The following is a 26698-nucleotide window of genomic DNA, read 5'->3' as shown; positions in this document are numbered from 1 at the left end:
CAGGGGTCCCAGCCCCGCACTGTGCTCACCATCCTGGAGCACCCACAACATTGGCTGTGACGATTAGCAGGGACTCCATTCATGCAGGTGAGACAGGAGGTTTCTGGAAACCCAGGGGTCCCCAGAAGACACACTCACTCTCGAGCACTTACCCTGGGCTCCAGTGAAAGGACAGCGGCGCAGGGGGTGCCAGAGACAAACAGGGAGAAACAGACTTTGTGCTTCAGGGTAAGGGCTGGAGGGACAGCTACTGTTGTCCCTGTGTTGAGCCGTCTTCCCACACCAGCCACCAGGCGGGCACCATCTTTTCTGAGCCCTCCCCAGCACAGCAACATCTAAATCTGCACTAGCCTGGAACGGAACACTGCTTACCAGCAAGAGGCTATAACCTTTGTAAACCTTCACGGCGTCCTCCCAGAACACCTGGGTGTACCAGACCCTGGGATACACCAGGAGAAGTTAATTCTGCCACAGATACCAGGACCCTGGGGGTCCTTCAGGGAAATTGGGATCCTCCGAGCATATATCGAACCTCTAGGGACACAGGGTCCTCCAGGTTCAAAGCGTTGTGAAGGCTACTGGGATTCACTTGGGACACCAGGGTCCATCACTTAGATGCACCAGAAATATTGAAATGCAGAAGGGACACATGGTTCCTCAAAGTACAGTGTGGTTCACGAGAGACACCAAAACGTGCCAGGGAACGCATGTTCCTCCATGGACATTGAGGTGCTACAGGGACACTGGGGTCCTCAGGTAACACTTGGATCCACCAGGGACATCAGTGTTTTCCAGAGACACTAGGATGAACGAGGGACACAATAATTCACAAGGGACATTAGGTTTCACCAGGGACATTGGGATCATCCAGGGCCACCATGCTGTGAGGGTTACTGAGTCTTCCAGGGACAGCTTGATTCACCAGAGACAATGGGGCCCACTAGGGACACTAGAGTGTTCTAGGGACACCTGGATCGCCAGGTACACCAAGGGCCACAAGGGCCACTGGAGACCACCAGGGAATCTAGTGTTCACCGGAATCACTGTGGTCCTCCAGGGACATTTGAATATACCAGGGACAAGAGGGTCCGACAACTCGCTGTGGTCCTCTAGGAACACAGGTCCATCAGAAGCACCATAATCCACCAGTATCACTGGGATCCTCTGAACACACTTGAATATACGAGTGACACCAGTGTCAACCAGAGACACTGGGCTCCACCGGGGACAGTTTGATGCACAAAGACACAGAACCCAACAGGGACACTGTGATCCACTGGGGACACTGAGGTTCTCCTGAGACCCCTGGATTCACCAGGGACACTGGGATCCACTAAGGACTCTTGGACCCAACAGGCATTTGGGTATCTAACACCAACGCCAGGATTTACAAGGGACACTCTAATCCTCCACGGACAATGGGGAAAATCCAGGGACACATGGATTATTCAGGGACACTGATGTCTTGCAGGGACAATTAAATCATCCAGAGAAATCAGGATCCACCAGGGACACTGGGGTTCTCCTGGAATCTGTATTCACCAAGAACAGTGGGATTCGCCAGGGGTATTTGGAAACACCAGAGATCCTGGTATCCAACAGGGACACCAGGACCACCAGGAGATACGGTAGTCCTCCAGGAACACTGGGGGAACTCCAGGGACACTTGTATTATTTAGGGACACCAGGGTCTTCCACGGCCACCAGGCTGCCCCAAACTCCTGGATTTACCAGTGACACTGGTAGCCTCCAGGGACATTTAAATATACCAGGAAAATCAGGATCGGCCAGGGACATCTGGATCTGACAGGGACAAATGGTTCCACCGGATATGCTGAGGACTACCAGGGACACCAGAGCCCTCCATGGACATGGGGATCCGCCAGGGACACCAACACCTCCCAGGAGCACAACAGTCCTTTAGTAACACTGGGGTGTTCCAAGGACACTTGGATCATTCAGGGACACTGGTATCCACCAGGGACACTTGTGTCCTCCAGGGACATTGGACCCACCAGCACACAGGGGTACATCAGGAACATGAGGAATCACCAATGACACCGGGTTACACCAGGGGCCCTTGAACCCACCAGGGACACCAAAATCTACAAGGAACACCAGAGTTCTTCCAAGAAACTTGAACCCACCGGCATCGCCAGGATCCCCTCCAGGGGTCTACCAGGAACACGGGTCCACCAGGGTCACCTGGACTCTCATCTAGTCACGGGAGCCAGTTGAGAACTGCATTGGGTTAGAATGCTGTAGCATTTGCTGGGCCCCACTCTTCAGTATACAGGGGTTTGCAAATTGCTTTTGGCATATTCGTCATCTTGAATAGTGAAGGAATATGGGGGGTCACTTGAAGCTTCCATAACCTGATGGAGCCCTCGTGCTGTTGGGGGAAAGTGGGGGGTATGAGCCTGGGGTTCCTGTTGTCCCTGATGCTGAGGAACTGGAGGGCTGCGGCCTTCCTGGGGCTCCCATTTTTCAAGTGATGTGGTAACAGGGTGGGGTTCCTAGTGGGCAGTCCTGTTGTCCCAAATTTGGGGAGAAGACTGAGGTGTGGCAATTGCATGGGGTTCTACTTCCTGCCAGTCAGGGGGACTAGTGGGATTTCTACATAGCTCCTTTCAACTAGTGTTGGGGGGATTAAAAGTGTCCCTTTCTGCGTCTGCCCTTCTGCTGGGTGGGTCACTGGGCTGGGGCTCCTTACGCTCTGGTGCTGGTTGAGAAGCAGAAGACGGTATCACTCGTACGGCTGCTGTCATTTTCGTAACTGGAAGTGACTGGGGATTGCTTGTTTGCTGGAACTTTAGTGTCGGGATGGAGGTCTTGCTTGCTCGGACCCGTCATTTGTTTGGGATGACAGTTGCTCTCTGATGCCGAGGGGGCTGATGGTCCCTTGCCAGCGCTTCGGTCAGCCCTGCTGTGGGCTGCGGAGTGTGAGCATAACTTGCTGGGGCTCCCGGGATCTCTAGTTTTGCAGGGAGGCTGTGGAAGCCCTTGTAGTGATTTCCATCCTCTCTAGTTTTGGGGTGTTTTTAAATGCATTTTATTTGGAAAGAGTTCAGACTTACATGGAAGTGGTAAAACTATACAGGGCTGTTCTATACAGTCCATTTTTATTTATAGTGACTGACATTTTACTTCGTGCTGATCTTCATTCCTGAATTGGGTCTGGACATGGTATCATTTTCTGTCATCTCAGAACTCTGGTGTTTCTTAAGCCTCAGTTCTGTTACTTTTTTCAGCTTGAAAGAAAACCACTGGAAAACAGCTTTGTTTTCATTTTTGAAGACTATTTTCCTTAAGTCATAAAATTTCAGGCTGGCAGTTGTTTTTTTATTTCATTCACCCCTGTAGATGTCAGATGTCATTCATTGTTTTCTAATTTCCATGTTTTTTTTTCTTGAAAAGTTTTCATCTTGTTTGAAAGCAATGCATCCTTTTTCTTTGGTTGCCGTGAAGACTTTCAGTTTGTCTATGTTCTACAATTTGTTTTCTTCATTTTCCATAATATATTATTTGGTTATTTTTTAATATTTTATTTATTTTTAGAGAGGGGCAGGGAGGGAGAAAGAGAGGGAGAGAAACATCCATGTGTGGTTGTCTCTCACGTGGCCCCCACTGGGGACCTGGCCTGCAACCCAGGCATGTGCCCCAACTGGGAATCAAACCAGTGACCCTTTGGTTCACAGGCTAGCACTCAATCCACTGAGCCACACGAGCCAGCGTTTATTCAGTTATTCTGAGGCCCTGTCTACTGAGTCCAATATCTGGATTTCCTCTGGTTCTGCTTCTGCTGCCTTTCACGTTAATAATCAAGAACATTTTCCTGCTGCTTTGCACTACCAGTAATCTTTTCTTGAGTGCTGGAGCTTGTGAATAACACTTCGCAGAGGCTCTTAACTATGTTACTTTACTCCATGATCTTCAACCTTTTTCTTCTCACAGCACATATAAACTAATTACTACAATTCTGTAGCACAACAAAAAAATATTTTTTGCCAAACTGACAAAAATAGGTATAAGTTTGATTCATTCACACTGGATGGACGTTGCTGCGTTAGTTATTTTTTGACAACCTAAGGGAAAAGAGGCCAGTGCCCCTGACTAAGCAGTCAGTCATTGTGTGTTTAAACATTCTTGGGGCACACAGGTCGAACACGGCTACAGGCCAGGTTTTGTGACATGGCAGGCAGTGATAGTACGGATGGATCACCTTGAACCATCACGGCTAGGCTTTTCTCTATGAGGAAAGCTCTGTTTGTTTTGTAGTGACTTCAAGATGCGCTCCTTACTCTTCCTGCATGATGCTTACTCTTAGTTGTGACATCTCTAGGGCTATGACAGGAACCCAGGTGTCGCTTCGTCCTATCAAGGTCATTCCACTCTAAATGAGTCTAAAAACTAAGCTGCAAGCCCTGGTATGCGTGGCCTCTTCTAAGCCTCCTAGAGTTCCTCCCTGAAAATGCACAGCTTAGGTGTTTATTCAAGAATCTAAGGAAAAATTTTAGGAAGGTTTTCTGAAACTTATTTTTTGTAAATATTTATTTTCCATTAGAAGATCCTTCAGAGATCATTTAGGTTCACACTGTAGTTACCTTGTGCCAGACCTGAAATCTTTTCTTTTTCCAAAGAGCCCTGGTTTTATTTTGTTGTTTCTGCAGATGGTATTTTATTAAAAACTATGATCTGGATGAACAATAGGTATTCTCATTACTGCTAGGCTTTTGGAGTTGACTGGCCTTGGAAATATATCGATGTATATTACCCTATTCGCACACACGCATCCCTATCGATCTACCTATCTATCCTTTGATCCATCTATCAAAAAGCATCAATTAAGCCCTGGCTGGTGTAGCTCAGTGGATTGAGCCCAGGCCTGTGAACTAAAGAATCACAGTTCCATTCCCAGTCAGGGCACATGCCTGGGTTGCAGGCCAGTTCCCAGTAGAGGATGCATGAGAGGCAACCATACATCGATACTTCTCTCCCTCTCTCCTTCCCTTCCCCTCTAAAGATAAATAAATAAAATCCTTAAAAAAAAGTATCAATTCATATCAACACCTCTGATTCCATCCGACACCACAGCATTCATTCTAGCCTTCTTTCCTAGTTTGTAATATTTTTCTTTGAATATTTCTTTGTGGCAGAAGCTGTGGTGACTCCTCTCCTTCCATGTTCGCCTCACAGCAGTCCTACGCTCAGTGGGGCTCTCGATTTGTCTGCTTGTGGGTGTCGCTGTCTGGAAGCCAGGATCTTTAGGTTATTTATTTTTATCCTCACCCAACGATACTCACCCAGAATGGGTGTTGGACCAGGGAGCATTCGTGCTGGGGCTGGGGACCATACATGCCCACAGCAGGGGTCAAACCTGCAACCCAGGCATGCACCCCAACTGGATATGAACCCACAATCCTTTGGCCATGAGACAATACTCCAACTCAGCCACACTGGCCAGGGTGGTTAATTTTATTTATGTATAAATATATTTATATAACATATATTTGGTGGTTAATTATATATAAGTATATATATACATATTTGGTGGTTAATTATATATATATTTATATTTTATGCTTTCTTCCTATGACCCATCTTATGTGAAGGAGGAGGCAACCATTTAGGACTACAGGTAGGAATGGCAATACTCTGGCAGCACTTGGGATGGTACAATAGCTGATGGAATTTCTGGGCCGGGTCTAAAATTCCTGCTCAGGTGATTCACAAGAGTAGATTCTAAGAAGCAAAAGAAATAAACATTTCTGGACAACTTCCATGAGCCCCAAAGGATCCACCTTCTCTATCTTCTGTACCCCGGAAAATTAGTCAAGATAAACTACATCTGTGGGCTTTCTTACCTTTTGGCTTCTGGTTGGGTTTGGTCAATGGAGAGCTTGGGCATTAAATCAAAAGAATGAAAGCAAATGAAATCTTGCTCTGGCTATTTCGTGCAGAATTGGGGCTGGGTACTATTCCTGACCTCCTCTTAGCTCCTGGTATGCACCTCTCTCGTCTCCAGATTTTATTAAATTGTCCCCTCAACCCTTCACCCCTTCAGGCTTAGCGGTATTAATAGAGCCCTGCCCTTACCAACTACTGTGTACCAACGACCTTTTGTGCTTCTCCTTTATCCTATCTACAACACTATGAATAGACCCTTTACGAACACTCTACTCAGACATTTTCCTGCTGGGACTCTGACTGCTATGCCAACTCACTGAAAGTGTAAGGAAAAGTCCTAACAATGACTCATAACACCCAGTGAGATAAGAATCTACCGAGTCTGACCACATTACCTTCTACTGGTCTCTGAACATCCCCCACTTGTCCTGCTCTGTTTGCACTGGCCTCTGTGTGGTTGGCCTTTCCACATCAACACCCCTCTTGCCACACAAATTCACATACTTGCTGTCCCAACTCATAAAAATCTTTGTTCAAGGGCCCCTTCATTAAGAAGCTTTCCTTTCTAATTCTCTATGAAATAGAAAGATCCAAAACTCCCTTAACTATCTTACAGTACTTCGGTTTCTGATATAATACTTATAATAACAATGTTATTATATTTTATTGATTTTTCTCTATAATCTGTCTTTCTCACCCTACTGGGGTGTGAGTATTTCAATGGCAAAACTTGAATTTCATTCATTTTTACAGTGCTTCTAACAGTTTGGCGTATAGAAGATATTCACTAAAGAGGCCAGTGGTTAAGTGCACAGACTGTGTGGGTTCAACCCTGGGCTCTCCCACTTACTAGCCACTGCACTCGGGCAGGTAACATAAGTGTCCCATACCAGTTTTCTCATATGTAAAAGGGAAATATTAATGGTACATACTTTGGAAGCTTATATTGAATACTCAGTAAGTTGACATTGATAAGGCATTCAGGAGAGTGTCTAGTATATGGAAAGTGCTATTTAAAAGCTTGATCATTTATTAATATATTGAAATACCTGGCTATAAAAATATGGTCCCTATGATAAAAGGAAACAATTCACAAGAAAATAATTAATCCTGTTGCTTAGTTACAGTACATCAAAATATATAAATAAAAATGACAGAATTACAAAACTGAATGTTACTTTATAACCCAAATGAAAGACCTGAACACACATCACTAAATATAAATAAGTTTGAGAAAAAATACCCTGAATGTATATACTATATCAAAAAACAATGAACTTGAGTTAATGGGTGTATATATAATCTGTATTTAAAATTTATAGAATGCATAATGTTTTCAAACAAACATGGCACATTTCTAAAATCTGACCAATAAATAGGTTTATCAGTTAGATGTTGGATTCAGCTGGACATTAGCACAACACCTCCTCAAAAACAAACCCCCAAATTACTTAGGCTCCAATCACTTGGAGGTAACTCTTAATCACACAGGGAGCCTAGGAATAAGCTACTCGGAGTTGATACAGCCAAGGAAGCTTCTGGGGAGCCCATATCACTGTGATCTTTTAAATATTTTTTTTGTCATCATAACCAAAACATAGCTCTCTGATTCCAGGTCTTGAGCCCACTTTCAAGGGAAAACTTAGTTAAGATGAAGAGAATACAGGAAAGGTGAACAAACCAGATGAGGGACCCCCAGTGACTTCTACCTACTTCCTATGGCCAGCATAGCAGGTCCACACATCTCTGAGCTTCAGGGAAGTTTTACCTATTGAGATTTTCAATATTGTTTGACAACTTGAACAAAATGTTTTTTTTCTTTAAGTAAGTAGGGAAGAATGGGCATTGGGGAAGAAGCTAAAAGCAACTGCTGTACTAGGATATAAAGATAAAAATGAATCAACATCACAAAGTCCACTTGGCTGACAAAAATGCAGTTAAATTAAAAGTGTATAGTTCATATAATGTTTCATTATGATAAACTAAATTACTCAGCAGATATTCAGAAATACATTTGTAGCATATTGCTATTTTAAAAGAGTAAATGATAATAAACATATTAGATACCAAACTATGAAACATAACTTCATATGTTTATGGTATCACTATAGACATAAATGTTTATACTAAAACAAAACAACTGAAAATTCATGAGCTAATGGATCAACCTAAGGATTAGACACTGTTAAAGGTAATACCACACTCATAAGGCTGATATTTTCCATTCCCAGTGAAATTATTTTGTGGCTACTCAGCGAAGAAGTGAGGCTGAGGCATCACTGCACTGATCACATTCCTTGTGTCTCCCTCCAGTGTGAGTTCTCACAAGTCAACGGAGACTGGCATCGTAGAAAGACCTTCCAAAATTAATACACTGACAAGTTTTGCATCCAGGGAGAATTTCATGTTTTTCCTAATGTAAAAGCTATTATTAAAGGCATTCCATCAATCTTTATATTCATAGGTTTCTTTGCAGTGAGTTCTGTTTCTTAAGAACAGAAAAAATGGAAGACATTCCAGTACTGATGACATTTAATCCGTCTTTTTCTCCAGAATAAATCCTCACATCTCTCAAAAACTGACAGAACATTAAGGCTTTTCCATTGCATTCAGAACATCTCACCTTTTGCTCAGTAATGTGAATGCTTGTGCCGTAGGGTTTTCACATCCCTTACATGTGTGTTGCGCTGCAGTGATTTCTCATGTGTGTCCTAAGGGATGAGTGTTCCTGAAGTTTTCTGCATTCTGATACTTGTGAGGTTTTATCCTTAGTGTAAATGGTCACACGACTCTGTAGAGGTGTCACTGAAGGTCTTCCTATAGGTACCACATTCCTCGGGTTTCTCCCCAGCACATGTTTTGTGCCCATTAAGGCGATTTTGAGCTGAAAGCTTACCACAGCGACTGCACTCATGAGGTTTTTCTCCAGAGTGAATCAACATGAGAGTTTCTGAATAATACTTCATATCAAACAGGTTGAAAGGCTAGAGGCCTTTCTTCATCGATTTCATGGCAAGCTTCTCAGATGGTTCCCAATGATCTCTCTCTCCTGGTATACATTCCTGTTAGTCTCCTTCCACAGCGCATCAGGACTGGTCTGCATGTCCAACATAATACGGAAGTAATGCTATGTCCTTCAAGGCTCAGACATAAAAGACAACATGGCTTCAGCATTAGCTCTCCCTCAGATCAATGCTCTGGAGGGAATCTGTTGCTATATTATAAAGATACTTAGACCCTGTGGAAATTCCTAGATGACGAGGAAATGAAAGTTCCCTGCCAACACCCAGCACTAACTTTCCAGGCATGTGAGTGAGCCATTTTGGAAACAAGCTCCTCACTAGTAAAAATGCAGGTAATTGTAGCTCCTGCTGATGATCTTGAATGAGTCCTCATAACAGATCCTGAGCCAGAATGACAAAATTAAGCCATTCATGAACTTGTGACCTACAGAAATTATGAGATAATAAATGTCTGTTGTTTTGCAGGGACATTTGTTATGCAGCAACAGATAACTCATACACCTAGGATGAGTTACCACAAGTCGGCTGAGGGGCAAGAAATCAATGAATGCTTCCCCAGTTACTGTATTCAAATCCACCTATTATGTATTTTCTTATGCACAGAAAGGTAAGAGTTAGTGGTGAAAGATTTTCCACAATGATTACATTCATAGGGTTTTTCTCCAGTGTGAGTTCTCACATGTTTCTTAACAGCTGAGAGATTATTAAAAGCTTTCCCACAGTTACTGCATTCATAGGGTTTCTCCCCAGTATGAATTCTCCTGTGCACAGTGAGAGAAAAGCTACTGCTGAAGGATTTGCCACACTGAGCACACATATAGGGTTTTTCTCCAGTATGAGTTCTCATATGCTGTGTCAGATAGGAGCTCTTCCTAAAGGTCTTCCCACAATCGTGGCACTCGTAAGGTTTCTCCCCTGTATGAATACTGTTGTGCCCAGTAAGGGAGGACCTCGTGCTGAAGGCCTTCCCACACTGATTACACTCATGATGATTCTCTCTTGTATGAATTCTCTTGTGGCTTTTGAGGTTACAGCTGGTACGGAAAACATGAAAACACTGGTTACATTCGTAAGGTTTTTCTCCGGTATGAATTCTTACATGCAGTCTGAGGGAGGAGGGATCATTGAAGGCTTTCCCGCAGTCATTGCATTCGTAGGGTTTCTCCCCATTATGTATTCTCTTATGAATAGTAAGATACGATCTACTGCTGAAGGATTTTCCACACTGGTTACAGTCATAGGGTTTTTCTCCAGTATGGATTCTCTTATGCTGAGTAAGGTTAGATTTTGTGCTGAAAACTTTAAAACACTGATTACATTCATTGAGTTTCACTCCAACATGATTTCTTTCCTGTTGATAGAGATGAATAAAAACTATAATTCGTAATATTTTTAATATTCAGTTTTGTCGTAAATTCTCTCTCCTAGGAATTTATTACATTATTATCACTGATGCTTCCACTCTTTTTAGTGCTTGTAAATGACTTCTGCCCAGTTTGAACTCTTAGAAGTTCAAAACAATACATGCTTTGCCACAAGTCCTTACCATCCATGCTCAGAGAGCATTTTTATTAACTTAAATTTACTAATTTACTAACTTTATAATTCAACAGACAATATCTTAGTCACATTTAAAGAAATTATTTACTTGTGGAAACTCTCAGTGAAAAAAGTTTGGAGCTAACATAATTTTCTCCAAAGTCACCATTTTTTTTTTCACAGCACCACTCCAGAGACACTATTTTCTCTTGTGTAAATGATACTTTCTTTTAATGAGTCTTTTTATTTTTGTTTTTTCTAACTTTTAGAATTCTCCTACTGTGAAAAACCAAGAATCACACATTAGTCTTACCGCTTTTACACCACTAGAACGTTTTTTTCTAAAAATATGCTTCTTAGGAGTTAACCATTTGGCTTTAAGTATAGTCTCCAAATCTGAAAGAGATTGAAAAGAAATTTAAATTGATGGAGAAAAAAAAAGTAAAATGCAATATGAGTGTAGCTAGACTCATGTATAGAGGGATCAGGGTTTTTGAGGAGGTCTGCAGTGAAAGGGATTATGAGTATGCAAATTGTAGGCTTTAAAAAAGGATTCTAGAGGATTAAGATTTATCAGAGATTCACAAAGGAAGGAATTATCAGGGATGCAAAGTATAAAGAAATAGGACAAAAAGGTCATATGAGACATTTTTAAAAAGAGATGTCTTTTTTTTTTAAACTCTGAGTACAAAATAAAGTATAAGATGTTGAATGGAAAGTTAAAAGGAAAAAAAGTTAGTTAAAACCAAATGTTCTTGGCCACCTCCATCAGGAAAAAAAAAAGACATTTCCTCAAGTTCCCTGATATTTCTTACTGTACTAATCCCACATCCCCAGTCACTGGCCACAGCTATCCCTCACAAGGACTCATACCCAGATGGTGCTCACCTGGACAAATGTCAGGGAGAGCTTCTCTCCCCTCTGCCATCACCTTGTCTTCTTGCTCCAACTGAGAGATGAGGCTGAGTTTATCAACATGATACCCTAATCATGGAGAAAAGACATGTTGAAGGGGGACTGTACAGGTGACAAGCGACTCCATGAAACTGAAGCCAACATTTCTAAAGATGACCAAGTGTGACTTTTGGAACAGTGACTAATTATACCTAAATTCTTTTGAATATTATAACTCTCAAGGAACAAAAATATAAGCATCCTTACTCATATCTAGGTGATGGCATAAATACTGTCGACCCTGGGATGAGGGGTTTAGTGGCACTGACCACCTGCACCGTCAAAAATCCACACTTAATTTGACTCCCCCAAAACTTCAGTTGTCCCTTGGTATCCATGGGAGATTGGGTCAAGGATCCCCTGTGATATGAAAATCCACAGATGCTCAAGTCCTTTATATAAAATTGCATGGAACAGTGCATACAGTTGGCCCTCTACATTCACAAATTCCCAACCCATGGATCAAAAACTGTTTTTGATCTGTGGTTGGCTGAATCTTCAGATATGAAGCCTGGGATATGAAGGGCCATCTGTATATTTATTGAAAAAAATCCACATATAAATGGACCCAGGCAGTTCAAATCTGTGTTATCCAAGGGTCAGTTTAGTCCCAAAGCCCATGACAAAGTTTAAGTGCACACTTAAGAAGCTCTAAAAGCTTTAAGCATGGAGATATAAAGACGGGGTAAGAAACACACACATTCAGTTCATAGTGGAGGCATCAGCTGGAAAGCTCTGCAAGGGTAGAGGACATGTCTGTCCCATTCATCACCATACTCCTAAACCTAGCACCGACCCAGCAACATAGAAGTGCTTAAGAAAGACTTGTGAGAAGTAATGACATCGAAAATGAGGAATATTAAACTCCAAAAGCCCATCCTGCACAAAAACTGTGAATAAACTGGCAAAAACTATCAGAACAAACTTTATTTGAACTCTAGAAACTTATCAAAAGATTACCACACCCAGGAAAATGCTTAATCAAGGGGAAAAAAGACATTTTAACTGATCCTCGACTCATCCTGTATTCCCTGCTTTGGCTGTGGCCTTGATTAGACAACATGCCACATGCCTAGGACTGGAAGGAGCAGAATGGACCATTACCTCAAGGAACTGTGATAGTTTTGACCTTTCTGAAGGTCTAGTTCAAAGGGCTTGATTTCATTGATCCAATCTCAAACTGTCCAAGGGCTGAGCTGGCTACCCAGTGGGTATGCGCAAATCTATCAACCACCACCACCTGAAGCAAGGGAAAATAGCAGAAGAAAACAAAAGACTAACCAAAAACATGGACGGAGAAGTGTGGAATAAGATATTTTGGGGAACTTTGGAAAAGCTGATTCATATCGTGGATGAAAAAGAGGTGCTATAGTAAATCATAAATTCCTAACTGGGCAGGTCATGGTGGTTAGTCACATAACATAATTTCTTTAGTGACAGGTTTTTTTAAGCAAGTCCCGCCCATTGGTCTTAGACATATATGTTAACATACTTTTGAAATGCCAAAGTAATACCCCTTGAAGGCACAGCCATCCTCAAGAGAACACAATCTTAACTATCCTGTAATTTGCTCCACACCTTGCCTTTTCCCACCTTTCTGTAATCTTCCTTATGTTCCCTCCTTAATTTCAAATGTATAAAAGAAATCACAAAACTGGCATTCTCTGGAGCATTTGAGGTCTTTTTAAAAAAATTATTTATTTCTAGAGAGAGAGGACAGGAAAAAGAAAGAGTGGGAGAGAAACATCAATGTGTGGTTGTCTCTCATGTGTCCCCTACTGGGGAACTGGCCTGCAACCCAGGCATGTGCCCTGACTGGGAATTGAACTGGCGACCCTTTGCTTCACAGGCCTGTGCTCAATCCACTGAGCTACGCCAGCCAAGGTGCATTTGAGGTCTTGATTCCTGGCAACTGTCTTTGGTTTTGCTTAAATAAACTCTTTTAAAATTTTTGTATAGGTTTTGGACTTGACAATTTTAATATAATAGCTTCATGCATTCTCAAGTTTGGGCACATGCTCAGAAAAGACCTGAAAAGGCATGAGAAGACCTAAAAAGACACCAAGTCTTCAACTCTGGCTGATCTTTAGGCTCTACGTAAGCAGGATGGGAAGGCCATGGCAGAGTGTAAACCCCTTTTATATATTCAGAGCCCATCTGCAGAGACTAGTTTTTTGTCTGTTTGCTTGTTTGTTTTTGTTCCAGGCATTCAAGGAGATCTCTTAACATAGCAGAGCCTTCAGGGCCACATACAACAAATTCAGACATTATAAAATTAGTTCACAAACATCACTAAACATACATATAACATCAACTACATACATACATACATACAACATACACACATACAGCATACATACAAGCAACAACAACAAACCCTGGGGAATGAAAAAAATAATATTCTAGAATTGCCATATTATAGTATTCCAAATGTCTAGTATTCAGCAAATGAAATTATGAGGCAGGCAAAGATACAAATGTATGGCCCATTACAGGAAAAAAATTAAAAACAGTTCCTGAAGAAACCTAAATATTAAACTTATTAGGTAAAAAATTTAAACTATTTTAAATATGGTTAAAGACCTAAAGGAAACCATGTACAAAGGGATGTCCACTTTAACCACCCTTATTTAACATAGTAGTGGAAGTCCTAGACATAGCAATCAGATAAGAAGAAATAAAAGGCATCCAAATTGTAAAGGAAGAAGTAAAGCTGTCATCATTTGAAGATGACATAATACTGTATATAGAGAACTCTAAAGATTCCACCAAAAACTACTAGAACTGATAAATGAATTTGCTGAAGTAGTAGGATAAAAAATAAATATTCAGAAATCAGTTCCATTTTTTTTAAAGATTTTATTTATTTATCTTTAGAGGGGAAGGGAAGGAGAGAGGGAGAGAAACATCAATGTATGGTTGCCTTTCATGTGTCCTCTGCTGGGAACTGGCCTGCAGGGAACTGGCCTGTAACCCAGGCATGTGCCCTGACTAGTAATCAAACCGAGATTGCCTGGTTCGCAGGCCCGTGCTCAATCCACTGAGCTATCAGTTCCATTTTTATATTCTAATAATGGACAATCAGAAATGGAAACTAAGAAAACAGTCTCATTTACAACTGCAGCAAAAAACAATACTTAGGAATAAATTTAACCAAGAAGGCAAAAGACCTGTGCCAAGAAAATTGTAAGACACTAAAGAGAGAAATTGAAGAAGATATAAATAAATGGAAGCATACACCATTTTCATGGATAGAAAGATAGTTAAAATGTCCATGTTACCTAAAGCAATCCATAGATTAAACACAATTCCTATCAAAATACCAATGGCACATTTCATGGAACTACAACAAATAACCCAAGAATTTATATGGAACCACAAAAGACCCCAAATAGCCACAGCAATCTTGAGAAAGAAGAACGAAGTTAGAGGTACCATGATACCTGACACCAAACTGTACTGCAAGGCTAATAGTAGTCAAAAGAGCATGGTACTGGCACAAAAACAGATACATAGATACATGGAATAGAATAGAGAGCCCAGAAATAAGTCAACACGTGTATGGCAATTAATATTTGGCAAAGAAGACAAAACCATACAGTGGGGTAAAGACAGTGTATTCAGTAAATGGTGTTGGGAAAATTGGTCAAAAAAATGAAACTAGACCATCTTCTTATACTATATACAATGATAAACTAAAAAATGGATTAAAGATTTACATGTAAGCCATGAAACCATAAAAATTTTAGTAGAAAACATAGGCAGTAAAATCTCAGACATTTCTCATAGCAATTTTTTTTTTCTGATATATCTCCTCAGGAAAAGGAAACAAAAAAAAATAAATAAGTAGGACTATGTCAAACTAAAATATGTTTGCACAGCAAAGGAAACCATCAAGAGATGAATAGACAACCCACCGAATGGAAGAACATCTTTGTCAATGACACCTCTAGTAAGGGGTTAATATCCAAAATTCATAAACAACTCATACAACCCAATACCAAACAATCCAATTAAAAAATGGGCAAAGGACCTAAATAGGCACTTCTCCTCTTAGGACATACAAATGGCCACTAGACATATAAAAAGATGCTCAATGTCACTAATTGTCAGAGAAATGCAAATTAAAACCACGATGAGACATCAGGGCATACCTGTCAGAATGGCTATCATCCATAAATCAACAAGTGCTGGCGAGGATGTGGATAAAAGGGGACCTTGTGCACTTGATGGGACTGCAAATTGATGCAGCTCCTATGGACAACAGTATGGAGATTCCTCAAAAAACTAAATATAGATATACCATAAAACCCAGAAATTCCACTTCTGGATATTTAGCCAAAGAAAAGAAAAACATGAATTTGAAAAGATACATGCACCCTTATGTTTATAACAGCATTATTTACAAGAGCCAAGATATGGAAGCAACCTAGGTGTACATCAATAGATGAATGAATAACGAAGATGAGGTACATATGTACAATGGAATATTATGCACCAATAAAAAAGAGTGAAAACTTGCCATTTGTGACAACATGAATGGATCTCGGAGGTATTATGCTAAATTAAATAAATCAGGCAGAGAAAGACAAATACTGTATGGTTATACTTATATGTGGAATCTAAAAAACAAAACAAAGGAACAAACAAAACAAAAATAGACTCATAGAGACAGACCAAAGGAATGGTTACCAGAACAGAGGAGGTAGAAATGAGTAAAAAAGGGCAATATAGTCAGTAATATTGTGATAGGTTTGCATGGTGACAGATGATTACTAGAATTAGTGGGATAATCACAATGCAAGCTATAGAAATGTTGAATCATTATACTGTACACCTGAAATTAATACAACCAACATAATACTATATACCAATCACACTTAAATTTAACAAATTAAATTAAAAAAAGAAAATGGAAAGACACCACAGAATGGGAGAAATTATTTCCAAATCATATTTTGAATAAAGGTATATTCAGAATATATAATTAGCTTTTATAACCCAGGAACAAAAACATAAACAACCGAATTAAAAAACTGACAAAAGACTTAAACGGACATTTATGCAGAGAAGATATACAAATAGTCAACAAGTACACAGAAAAATGCTCAAGGTCATTAGTCATGGCAAAAATGCGAATCAAAACAATGAAATACCACTTATTCCCACAAGCATGGCTGTACTCAAAAAACAAATGTTGGGGAAGCTGTGGAGGAATCTGAACCTTCCCTCACACAATGGTGAAGATGTTGGGCAAAACAGTCGGCCGTTTCTTAAAAAGCTAAACATGGTAATATATGGATCCCAGCATCCCATTCCTAAATGAATACCCAAGAGAACTAGAAGTACAGGTTGAAGTAAAACTTGTATACAAAAATGCATAGCAGCATTATTTATAACAGCCTGTATGTGGAAACAACCCAAATGTTTATCACCACTGAATGGGTAAGCAAAAAGTGATATATTCATAAAATGAAATATTCAGTCTAAAAAGGAATAAAGAACTGAAATATACTCTATAACACAGCTAAACCTTTATATATTATACTGCCTGAAATAAGTCAGACACAAAAGATCTCATATTTTATGATCTAATAATATGAACTGTATAGGCAAATTCAGAGACAAAGCATATGAGTGGCTGCCAGCAATTGGGAGGGAGTGGGGAATGTAATGGGAATTGACGACTTAACGGTGATGACAACGTTCTGAAATTGATGCTTGCACAACACTCTGAACACACCAAAGCCACTGGATTGTATATTCTGAAATGGTTAAGACAGTAAACTTCATGTTGTATGAACGTTACTTCAATTTGACAAAGAAAAAGAAGGAGAGACTTGTTACCAGAGTCACTAAATAAATGCAGGAATGATGTCGGGCTTACCAAGAGAGGCCAGGTTCCTGCAGTTCTCCAGCATCACGTCTTTGTACAGTGTTTTTTGAGAAGGGTCCAGCAGTGCCCACTCTTCCTGGGTAAACTCTACACACACGTCCTCAAAGGTCACCATGTCCTAAAACCATCAAAACCAGTAAGGCTTAGCCAAGGAGCACCCCACTGAGGCCATATAGGAAAAGGGCCAAGGATGACAAGAGTGGTGACAGGGAATCCAAAGCAGGTGTACTTTGTACATCAGAGTTCGGGGCTCAACTCTCATTTGCTTCTGAGTTCAGCCCTCAACCTCAAAGGTTGAGCACGGGCCTGGGACATTGCAGAAATCAGGAAATACTTGGTAAATGTATAAATGACTGCCTAATGGCCACCATCAACTGCTTGAGTTTAGGAAGCAGTCATGTCTTTCCTTAGCATCCCCTTAAAAACTATCAGCAGAACATGATGTAGACAGTGCCCCTCCCCTGCAGGAAACTCTGCAGTGCAGTGAATACTGACATCCGCTGACCTTGTTCTGGCAGACCCTCAGACCTGGTCTGGCTGTGAGGCTACAGGTCACTGAAGGGAACGAGTTCAGCTTTTGCCCAAAAAAAGTAATGATTTGGAAAAAGGGAAACCTGACTCACCGGTAACCAGCCTGTCAGGAAGCCATTAACAAACTCCTCCTCCTCTGTGCAGCCTTTTTGAGGAGATGCTGGGTACAGGGGAGCCTGAACTGGAGAAAAAGAAATGAATCATAAGTGAGTCCAAGAACCCAGCACTCACAAATTCCCCTCCTCCCCGAGAGCAGACACCCCCTAACACACCCGCCCTTTCACTGAGAAACCAGCGCAGGGCCCTGTCTCATCAGGGCCAGAAAACAGGGCTCAAGAGTCAGAGTGCACTCGAGGAAGAGATTGTTCCCATTTCACAGATGAGGAAACTGGAAATTCAAGGGACATCATTTTGTCAAGTTGCTAAAAAGAATTAGGGATAAAATTCAAAACTCTGGCACATTTACTATACAGGTGACATCCCCCCAGACACTCAAACCATGAAAGTCCCAAATACCCCAAACCAAATTAGGTACCAGTGACCTCTGGGCTCCATTCCTGCCTCATTTGCTCAGCCCCCTCCCACCCCTGCTCTGTGGTACAGGGGCTGTTAACACCCGGACTCTGGGAGCCTCCCGGACCCCACAACTTACCACACGTGGGGAACAGAACCACAGCCATGATCCTATGATTCAGACGGTAAATTTTCCCAAACCACAGGGCAGTGGGAGAACCAGGGCGCTCCTCCACGGACTCCCACAGTGCTCTCTGGAATGAATGAGAAAATAATGAACATTCATAACCTCTCTCCCTCTCCGGGTTACTGAGGACAACTCTGTCTTAGCCTGCCCATCATGTCCTCCTGCAAAATGCAAGGTCTTTGTTATTGGGCCTTTATTTTGCCTAGCAGGCGAAGGACCCAGAGCTGTGTGATGGCAAAACTGGTTTTCTGTCCACCACGGTACAATCGATATACGATTACCGCTCCATCCCATTTTACATCCTCAGCTTTGCTAAGTCTCAGGACATGTTCTTCCCATCCACATGGTCGTCACAATCACACCCCCAACTTCAATCCCTACTCACTCGAGACTCTGGCTCCACCTCACTCTGATGGCATCAGACCTCACTGCGTTATGAGCTTACCTCACTCCACCTCGGCCACACGCTTCCACAGGCACCGCCTCAGGCTTAGTCACCACCCAGCACTGTTTCGCTGTCCAGAACACAGTTCAGAAAGTCTACTCTCCTTGAACAAAACCTTCCAAACTTCTCCTTTGTGCAGTCTTTTTTTCTTTCACTACATGCGTTCTTCTACCACATAAAGAACAGTCCACCTACTATCCTACTTTCTTGCTAGTTACCAATCGTGTTCTCTCATTTCCTGCATACCCAGCTTGGGTGACAATGTCCTTCATTTCCACAAATGTCCCTACCCCTTCATAGTGCTCCAGCAGCACTCCAACCAGGTGACTGCAATCACCTGCTGCTCTGTGGCAGCACTGGGGCAGAGCAGCCTGCAGGAGAGCCATTGTCACCTCTACACAAACGTCGTCACCAACATGAAAAGGGCCCTCAATCCTGCAGGACAATCCTATAAATTGATGGAGCTTCCTACATATCACACCTTCTCTAATCTCTTTGACTCTCATACATCCTCACTTTTGCCCCCCTCTGGTAATCAGCTTCCTATATGGACAATGATTCAAGACTCTGATATTCACACCTGCATTTAATTAGGGCTGAGCTGCGCAACTAATAAAATACTGTGGAGGTGACTTCTAAGGTTGGGTCACAATAGACACTGCAGCTTCCACCTGGGTCTCTGGCACTGCTTGCTCTGGGGAATCCATGTTGCAAGGACACTCAAGCAGTGCTGAGGAGAAAGCTACTTGGAGAGGAGCTGAGGCCGCTCTCCGACAGCGTGCACCACGTGGGAAGTGAATCCTTCAGCACCCGTACAGCGTTCAGATGACTGCAGTCCCGGCTGAAATCTGGCTAAGGAACCACAAAAGTGCCTGAGCCAGACCTTGAAGCTAAGAGGAATTTCTGAATTACAAAGACTGTAAGAGACAGGAAATGTTTACTGTTTTAAGAGACTAAGGTTAGCAGCAACAGATAAGGAATACACCCTCACTTTCAGCAGATGGCCCTGCATCCTACGTCTCAAAGTGATCAGCACGGGAGGAACCTTCTTGTCTTGCCACCAAAATGACAATCTGAACATGGTATCCTCCGAGTCTTCTGTTACAAACCAGGAGCTGTCTTCCCTTCTCTGCAAGGTCAGATTCTACAGCTCTGCTCTGTGTCCCATGCCACCTGCCTTCAGGAGCTGTACGCTACTGATGGTCTCTTGTTTACCCTTCCCTTCAAGCTCTCCCACTCTACTGAACTCAACCGCACATCATTCAGACCTGATGAGGTATTTTCAGCAGTGAAATAAGTCCACCCGAATGGTTGTCGTCTTTCCCGTTTCTGCCCAGTCTTGCCCACTCACCACAGCCAGTATTTCCACTCTGTCTCATTTCCTCATGTCCCACTCACTCCTCAACAAAGTACAATGTGTTTCCAACAAAGTACAATGTGTTTACCAATTCCACCAGTAGAAACGCCAATAATCTTTTTCAGAGATGCAGACTGCAACTACACTGATACCAGCTCTTACCAGTCGGAGCAACATGGACGTGGTGGGCCACTTTTTATTGGCAAAGCTGCATGGAAGTGCACTCTCATACCCTGCTGGGGTACAACTCGTGTGGGAGGAATTTGTCATCATCAAGCAAAATGCAAGACAGTTACTTTTGCACTGTCAATGGACTGGGTGAGTTCTGAGAGAGCCCTGACATTTGTTGATTTTTCCTTTCATGCAATGTGAGTACCCGACTGAAGCTCTGATTGCCCGGACAACAGCCGTTTCAAAGAGGCCTCTAGTGGGAACTCAGCTGCCTCTCATAAACAGCCGGCAGCCTCCGCCACTGAGCCTTCTACTTGAGAGATCGTGGTGGATTTCAACACCGACCCTTTGGGCTGCCCATGTTTTCTCTTCCTGCACTTTAAATTCCTGTTTTTATGTTTTAAATTCACCAATAAAGAGGGAACCCACGAAACCTTAGGCCCCTACCCTATACCCCAATAAAAGTGGAACCTCAGACCAACTCATTCTCTCTACCTGTGACCATCCTGTGGGGCCCAAGCTGTGCTTTCAGGTCTTGTAAGCATTGAACCTGTATCTTTTCAGTTTCCTGATGGTTACTGGGGAAAGGCATCTTGCAATCATAATCAAACCCACAAGGGCTGGTCTAGCCACGTCAGTTATTTGTGGCTGAGATCGGCCCCAAACAGTGAGAGTACTCACTGCGGCCTTACTGACAACATCGAAGGGTTAGAAAGAACACAAATGGCCACCAATGGGGAGTCAGTTCAGTAAACATCCTGAAGAAACAAGCAGCCAAAGCAAAGAAAACTAGGGTTTCTAGGTATCGACAGATTCTTAGTTCCAATAAATTTAAGTAAAAAAAGAAAAACAACAAGGTACCAAGTAGCACATATAGAATATTTTCTTTTTATGAGTAGGGGACACCTACCTTCTTATAATTACAGAATAAAAGGTAATTCCACAAAACTAGCTTCTTGAGGTTTCTGTGTGTGTCCTTCTGATACAGAAAAGATGAAAACAATAGGGGGTGTGAGTGTGTGCAGGGAGGGGACACTAGACACTAAAGTGAGTGTGGCCAGGTGAAAAAGAGTTGTAGGGAGTGGCTGCCTCCTGGGCTTGTGTGATTCCAGATAATGCTCCCTCTTCAGAGATACCCGTGTTCCGCTCAGAAGCTGTGGATGTGCTACCTAACCTGGCAAAGGTTCTGCAGATGTGATTAAAGTAAAGACACTGAGGTGGGAGAAGATCCTGGATCATCCAGGTGGGCCCGATGTCATCACAAAGGCCCTTACAAAAGGGAGGCAGGAGGGTCAGGGTCAGTGAAGGAGATGTGATGATGAAAGCAGAGGTCAGAGGGTCAGAGGGAGATTGGGAGATGCTCCGCTGCTAGCTCTGAATTTGAAAAGAGGAGCACTGAGACAAGGAATGAATGCAGGAGGCCTCTATGAGGACAAGGCGAGGGAATGGATTCTCCTCTAGACTCCAGGAGGAATGCAGCCCTGCCAACCCATTTAGGACTTCCGAACTCCAGAAGCCCAGGAAAATAAACTGGCAATGCTTTAAGCCACAAAGTTTATGATAACTTGTTACAGCAGCTATAGGTAACTAATACGGCTTCTCACACCAAACTCTCCCGGAGCGTCTGTGTGAGTCCAGCAGGCCCACACGGCTATGGTGAAATTTCCCGACCTGCGCAGGTGGAGGATGGTTCCTTTCTCCCCACCACGGAGCTGGTCTGCAGTTGGGAATAGTCACAGTCACTGCGCTGAGGAGAGAGAAGAGCCGGGATCCAGCCAGCTCACAGAGCCCCACTGGAATAGGAGGCTAACAAGGTGCCTGGGACTTTCAGACCCCGAGTACCCCTTCAAGCGGTTTTGGTAGCTAAAGTATCACAGGAGGACAGAAGGGGGCTCTGTTTGGTTTACAAATTCAGAGACTTCTGTCCCCTCTTGGATATGTTGTTGCTGGATCACAGAGAAAGGGCCACCCAATATCACTGTTGCCCCATAGAACCATCAGTGATGACAGAAATGTTCTGTAATTCTGTGTTCAATACGGCAGCCACTAGCCACAGGAGCCTACTGAGCACTTGAAATGTGGCCACTGGGACTGAGAAAATAAATTTTTAATTGCATTTTTCATTGGTTTAACTGCAATGGCTACATGTGGCTAGTGGCCACCATGGTGGTCAGAGAAGCTGTAGACATTCTCAGGTATGGTTTTCTTTAGGATGTGGAGGAGGGGCCTGTGAGTAGCAGAGTAGGGTGAAAACATAGACCTGGGTGAGGCCATGTCTGCGGGTTCACATGGATGGGTGCTAGGAGCATAGTGGGTGTTCTGTGCCATCTGACAAATGCCATTCATTACATTCTCTTGGTTCTAAACTCTAAAGTCTTTTTTCCTACTTTCTTCCTCCACAGCTATTATTCAGGGCTAGGGAACAACCATCTTAAACTTCTTTCTAACACCTCCTATCTTCCCTCTTATGTCTTCATCATCAACCCTGAAGTCCATTTTAACCCACGTGCAAAAGCCAAAATCACATGACCTCTTCAGTGCCTGCTCACGGGCCCTAGAACAGAGTCCAGGGCAATGCCTGGTCTGGTCCTCCCTGCACAGCCCATCAGCTTGGCTCACGTTCCTTTCGCACGTCATTGTCTTGACTTCAGCCACCCGTCTTCCCAGTTCAGGGAGTGTACCAGGTTCTCCTGCTTTTGGTGTTGCTCTCGTGCAGTTCTCTCTGCCTTAGCGCCGTATCAGCACTCTCTCCAAGGTACTCTGACACCTTCACTCCAGGCTAGTCCTAGGACTATCAAAACCCAGCCCCAACCTCAGCTCTCAAGCTAAATATCAGTCCCTCTCAAGATGGCTGGCTTCCCTGTTCCCTGAGGTTGTCCTCTGTGCCAAGCTCCCACATCGATTACGTGATTGATTATTTAGGATGCAAACTCCATGGAGGAAGACAAGGTCCATTTGGTTCTCCCCATGCATCTGGCCTAGGGCCTGGCCCATCTAGATGATGAACCATCCTGGTTTGCCTTTGACTGCCCTGGTTTGAACACTGAATGTCCTGTATCCTGGCAAATCTCTCAGCACTGAATAAATAAAGATGGATGGATGGTGATACTATCTATTGCATAACAAGCAAATATTCTCCTCGAGAATGCTACAGGAAAGCTGATGAAAGAGACATGCCTGGGAGTGCACTCACACACAATATTAGTAAAGCCCAACCACTGAATATAAAATTACTTAACATGAATATCTGCAACATGAATCACCAGACTATTATTTCAGAAAAGTTTTAAGAAGCAAAGTTAATTTCTATTAAAGGCAAGTTGTGGAGGTCAGTCCTTGGAAACTGGTGTTCTATCCTTCAACCTGTAAGTTGTTGCTTAATCCTCCAAATGATTTCAAATCTCATTAAGAAAAAAAATGCACTTGCTCAAAATACATCTGGTTCCTAGTCAGTGTAAATGTCTGTTATGGGGATGGGGCTGGATGGAGGGGAGAGGCTGATAAAAGAGAAGAACTTATGGGCATGACAACAGTGGGGTGTATGCGGGGAGGGGGGGGAGGAGGGTAAAAGGGGGTAAATGGTGATGGATCAGACTTGACTCAGGGTGGTGAGCACACAGTACAATGTATAGATGCCGTTGTAGAACTGTGTACCTGAAACCTGTATAATTTCATTAACCAGTGTCACCCCAATACACTCAATAAAAACAACATAAATTTCTGTTATTGATATAAAGACGTTCAAATCATTTTTCTTCCCAACATCCCATATTCTGAATATTTGTGGAGTATTTCTAGAGCTTTAGAAGTCAAATTCAACAGGCCTGAGGAATGTTGCTAAGTAGTCCTGCTGGTCTTTAGTTGATTGATCTGTCATCCTTCATATACAGGTAGAATTATATATATTTATATAGTACATCCTAACATTTTTAATCTTATGCAATGTGAGTAAGTATACATTTCTAAAGTTTACATTTTATTTACGTTTTTAGTGTGTACTTATCTCTATATAAGTACATATATACATATTTTTGCATATAACTACTGAATTATTTATATACACATAACCACACATGTCTGTTTCCTTGAATATAATCCACCAAACATTAATCATTTTTCTTAAGGTTCTCTCACTGTTAGTGGCTCCCTGGGTTTATAATCGGAGCTCGGGAGAGCACGGTAGCAGTTTTCTGCATAACGGAGGTAGCTGGAACCTGTTGTCACAAGTTTTACACAGCCCTCACCTGCTCACAGAGAAATCTTCAACCAGTGAGGAAAGGTGGGCCTTGATCAAGGCCGGTTTCAACTCAGACCTGAGCCCTGGCGGTGCTTTTCTTGTCTGGGGCACAAAGAAAAAGCAGATTGCTCTTAAGGCCTTTTATAGGGCATAATTCCATTGTTGAATGGAAAAGCCATCCCATTCATTTTTCTTTTCCGTATTTACTGATTAACGTGTAATTGCTGGCTGTGCCTGGATTTTCCAGATCCCATCCAGCCATCTGCTCCCCGAGTGGGAGAAAGCGGGTTCATGCTGTGTGCAGTTGGCTTGCTCAACTCATTTGGCTGGATAGTTAGTTGTTGGTGACTGCAGACACTTTAAATACGGCTTGTCACTTGGGGGTCCCTGTAAGTGACTCAGCTGACTTGTAAAGAATTCCCACAGTTCAGTCAGGGCCTCAGAGATTTTAAGGCCCTCGGGCAGGGTTTCCCAGCCTCAGCCCTACTGACATTTGGCGCTGGATAACTGTTTGTTGTGAAGGCTGAGCCCTGGAGGACGCTGAGCAGCAGCCCTGGCCTCCACCCTCTAGATGCCAATAACGACCCCCTCCCCCGCCATTTGTAATAACCCAAACAATGCCACTAGACACCAATAAAAGTCTCCTTGGGGGGCCAAAATCACACCCGGTGAGGATGACGATAGTCGGGGGAAGCTCTCAAGGAGCGACAGCGCCGTCCAGAGCTGGGAGGTGACAGCAGCTTCCGGCCGACCTGAAGGACCAGCCCAGAGGAGGAAACTGGGTCCCGGGAGGGGCGGAGAGTCCCAGGGCCGTGATGGAGGTGCCCTAAGCCCCTGCCCCTCCCTACACTGCCCTGGACTACCCGCGGCTCACCTAGTCCACCCCTCGCACTGCGGCCACACGTACCACGTGAACGCCGTCCCACCCAGAGAAGATCGAACACGTACCGCGCAGCCAGCCACCCACGACTGTGTCCACGGAGCCTCCCTGGGCTTCTACTTCCGGTCTCGGGCTGGCGGCTGCACACGGAAGTTTCCGGTCACGGGCTGGCCACCGCGGAGAGCGAGAATACCGGGGTCTAGGGGCCGAGGCGGTGATCAGAGAGAGCGGGGGCGGGAGGAGCCCCATGGGCCATTTGTGGGCGGACGCTAGTTTCTGGCGTCCGGGGCCAGGCTCTGGCGACCCCAGGCACAGACTTGGGCTAAGGCCAGTTCTCGCAGTGCGGGCTGGGCAGGGACCACGTTGTGGGTGGCACCAGGCCCAGGGGGCGTGGCCGCGGGTGGAGACCCTCTTTTCCCGCAGTACCGTTGGGGGGACCAGGATGTAGGCGGTACCAGGCGCGTTGGACCTGGTTTTGGGTGCGGAACCAGATTTGTGGTAAAGATTATGTGTAGGTACCAGACCTGGGGGTGAGGCTGGAGTAGGAGGGGCAAACGGTAGAAAAGACCAATTCCAGAGATGGGGATGAGGCGGGAATGGGGCAGGGACGCGGCTAGAATAGACTAGGCGGGCTGGACAGTGGGAAGAAATCAGCTCTAGGGGCGAGGCTGATGGTGGGGCTTCACCAGGCTCCCTAAACTGTACAGATAACAGGAAGGGTAACAACAAACTTTCCCACCACGTTCACACAGCCTCACAAAGCTTAATAGAACGACAAACTCATGTTTATGATTTTAAATTTGTGTGTGTAGTTTTATTCTTAATTGCTTTGTAAAAGTGGACCATATATTCACATTTCTCAACAACTTGATGTCCCAAACGAATAGAGAGGGATCTAACCCTGTAGCTGTTTAATTAAAAAAATATATATATTTTTTGGCGGGGAGGGACTACATCATAGATAAACATAATAGGAACACTTCAAAAATGGGCACGAGTCAGTAGAATATTCTCACTCCCACCACTGTCTCCCAGTCCTTTTACCCAGTGTTCGGTGA

At 43.4% G+C, this 26698-nt stretch overlaps 1 protein-coding gene across 6 annotated transcripts; it reads right to left on the bottom strand.

Moving 5' to 3' along the window:
- Positions 1–5587: 5587 nt before the first annotated feature.
- Positions 5588–26039, bottom strand: ZNF558 (zinc finger protein 558). Of its 6 annotated transcripts, XM_053658716.1 has the most exons (8): positions 25635–25650; positions 24768–24862; positions 18503–18617; positions 17943–18031; positions 17311–17437; positions 11358–11453; positions 10783–10865; positions 5588–10281 (listed from the first exon to the last, which is right to left on the bottom strand). In XM_053658716.1, the coding sequence occupies exons 3-8, from the start codon at positions 18528–18530 to the stop codon at positions 9499–9501; spliced, it is 1206 nt and encodes a 401-aa protein (XP_053514691.1). In that variant the 5' UTR covers positions 18531–18617; positions 24768–24862; positions 25635–25650; the 3' UTR covers positions 5588–9498. The 6 variants fall into 6 exon arrangements, with proteins under 6 accessions (XP_053514691.1, XP_036994985.2, XP_036994986.2 ...); XM_037139090.2 differs by lacking the exons at positions 24768–24862; positions 25635–25650 and adding an exon at positions 25668–26039; XM_037139091.2 differs by lacking the exons at positions 24768–24862; positions 25635–25650 and adding an exon at positions 25709–25799.
- Positions 26040–26698: the final 659 nt, after the last annotated feature.

This window comes from Artibeus jamaicensis, unplaced genomic scaffold, assembly GCF_021234435.1.
Source record: "Artibeus jamaicensis isolate MK-2021 breed Jamaican fruit bat unplaced genomic scaffold, CSHL_Jam_final scaffold_537, whole genome shotgun sequence".
NCBI classification, from domain to species: Eukaryota; Metazoa; Chordata; class Mammalia; order Chiroptera; family Phyllostomidae; genus Artibeus; species Artibeus jamaicensis.
The sequence above is the reverse complement of the archived record's forward strand: the minus strand, read 5'-3'. Positions and strand labels throughout refer to the sequence as shown.

Excerpts from the sequence above, each read along its gene's own strand:
- ZNF558 (XM_037139090.2), bottom strand. The coding sequence starts at position 25,889 with ATGGGGCTCCTCCCGCCCCCGCTCTCTCTGATCACCGCCTCGGCCCCT. Across the intron at positions 18,032-18,502 it reads GGTTCTGTTCCCCACGTGTG|TTCAGGCTCCCCTGTACCCA; the intron begins GTAAGTTGTGGG and ends CTTTTTCTCCAG. Across the intron at positions 10,282-10,782 it reads GTTCTAGTGGTGTAAAAGCG|GAAAGAAATCATGTTGGAGT; the intron begins GTAAGACTAATG and ends CTCTATCAACAG.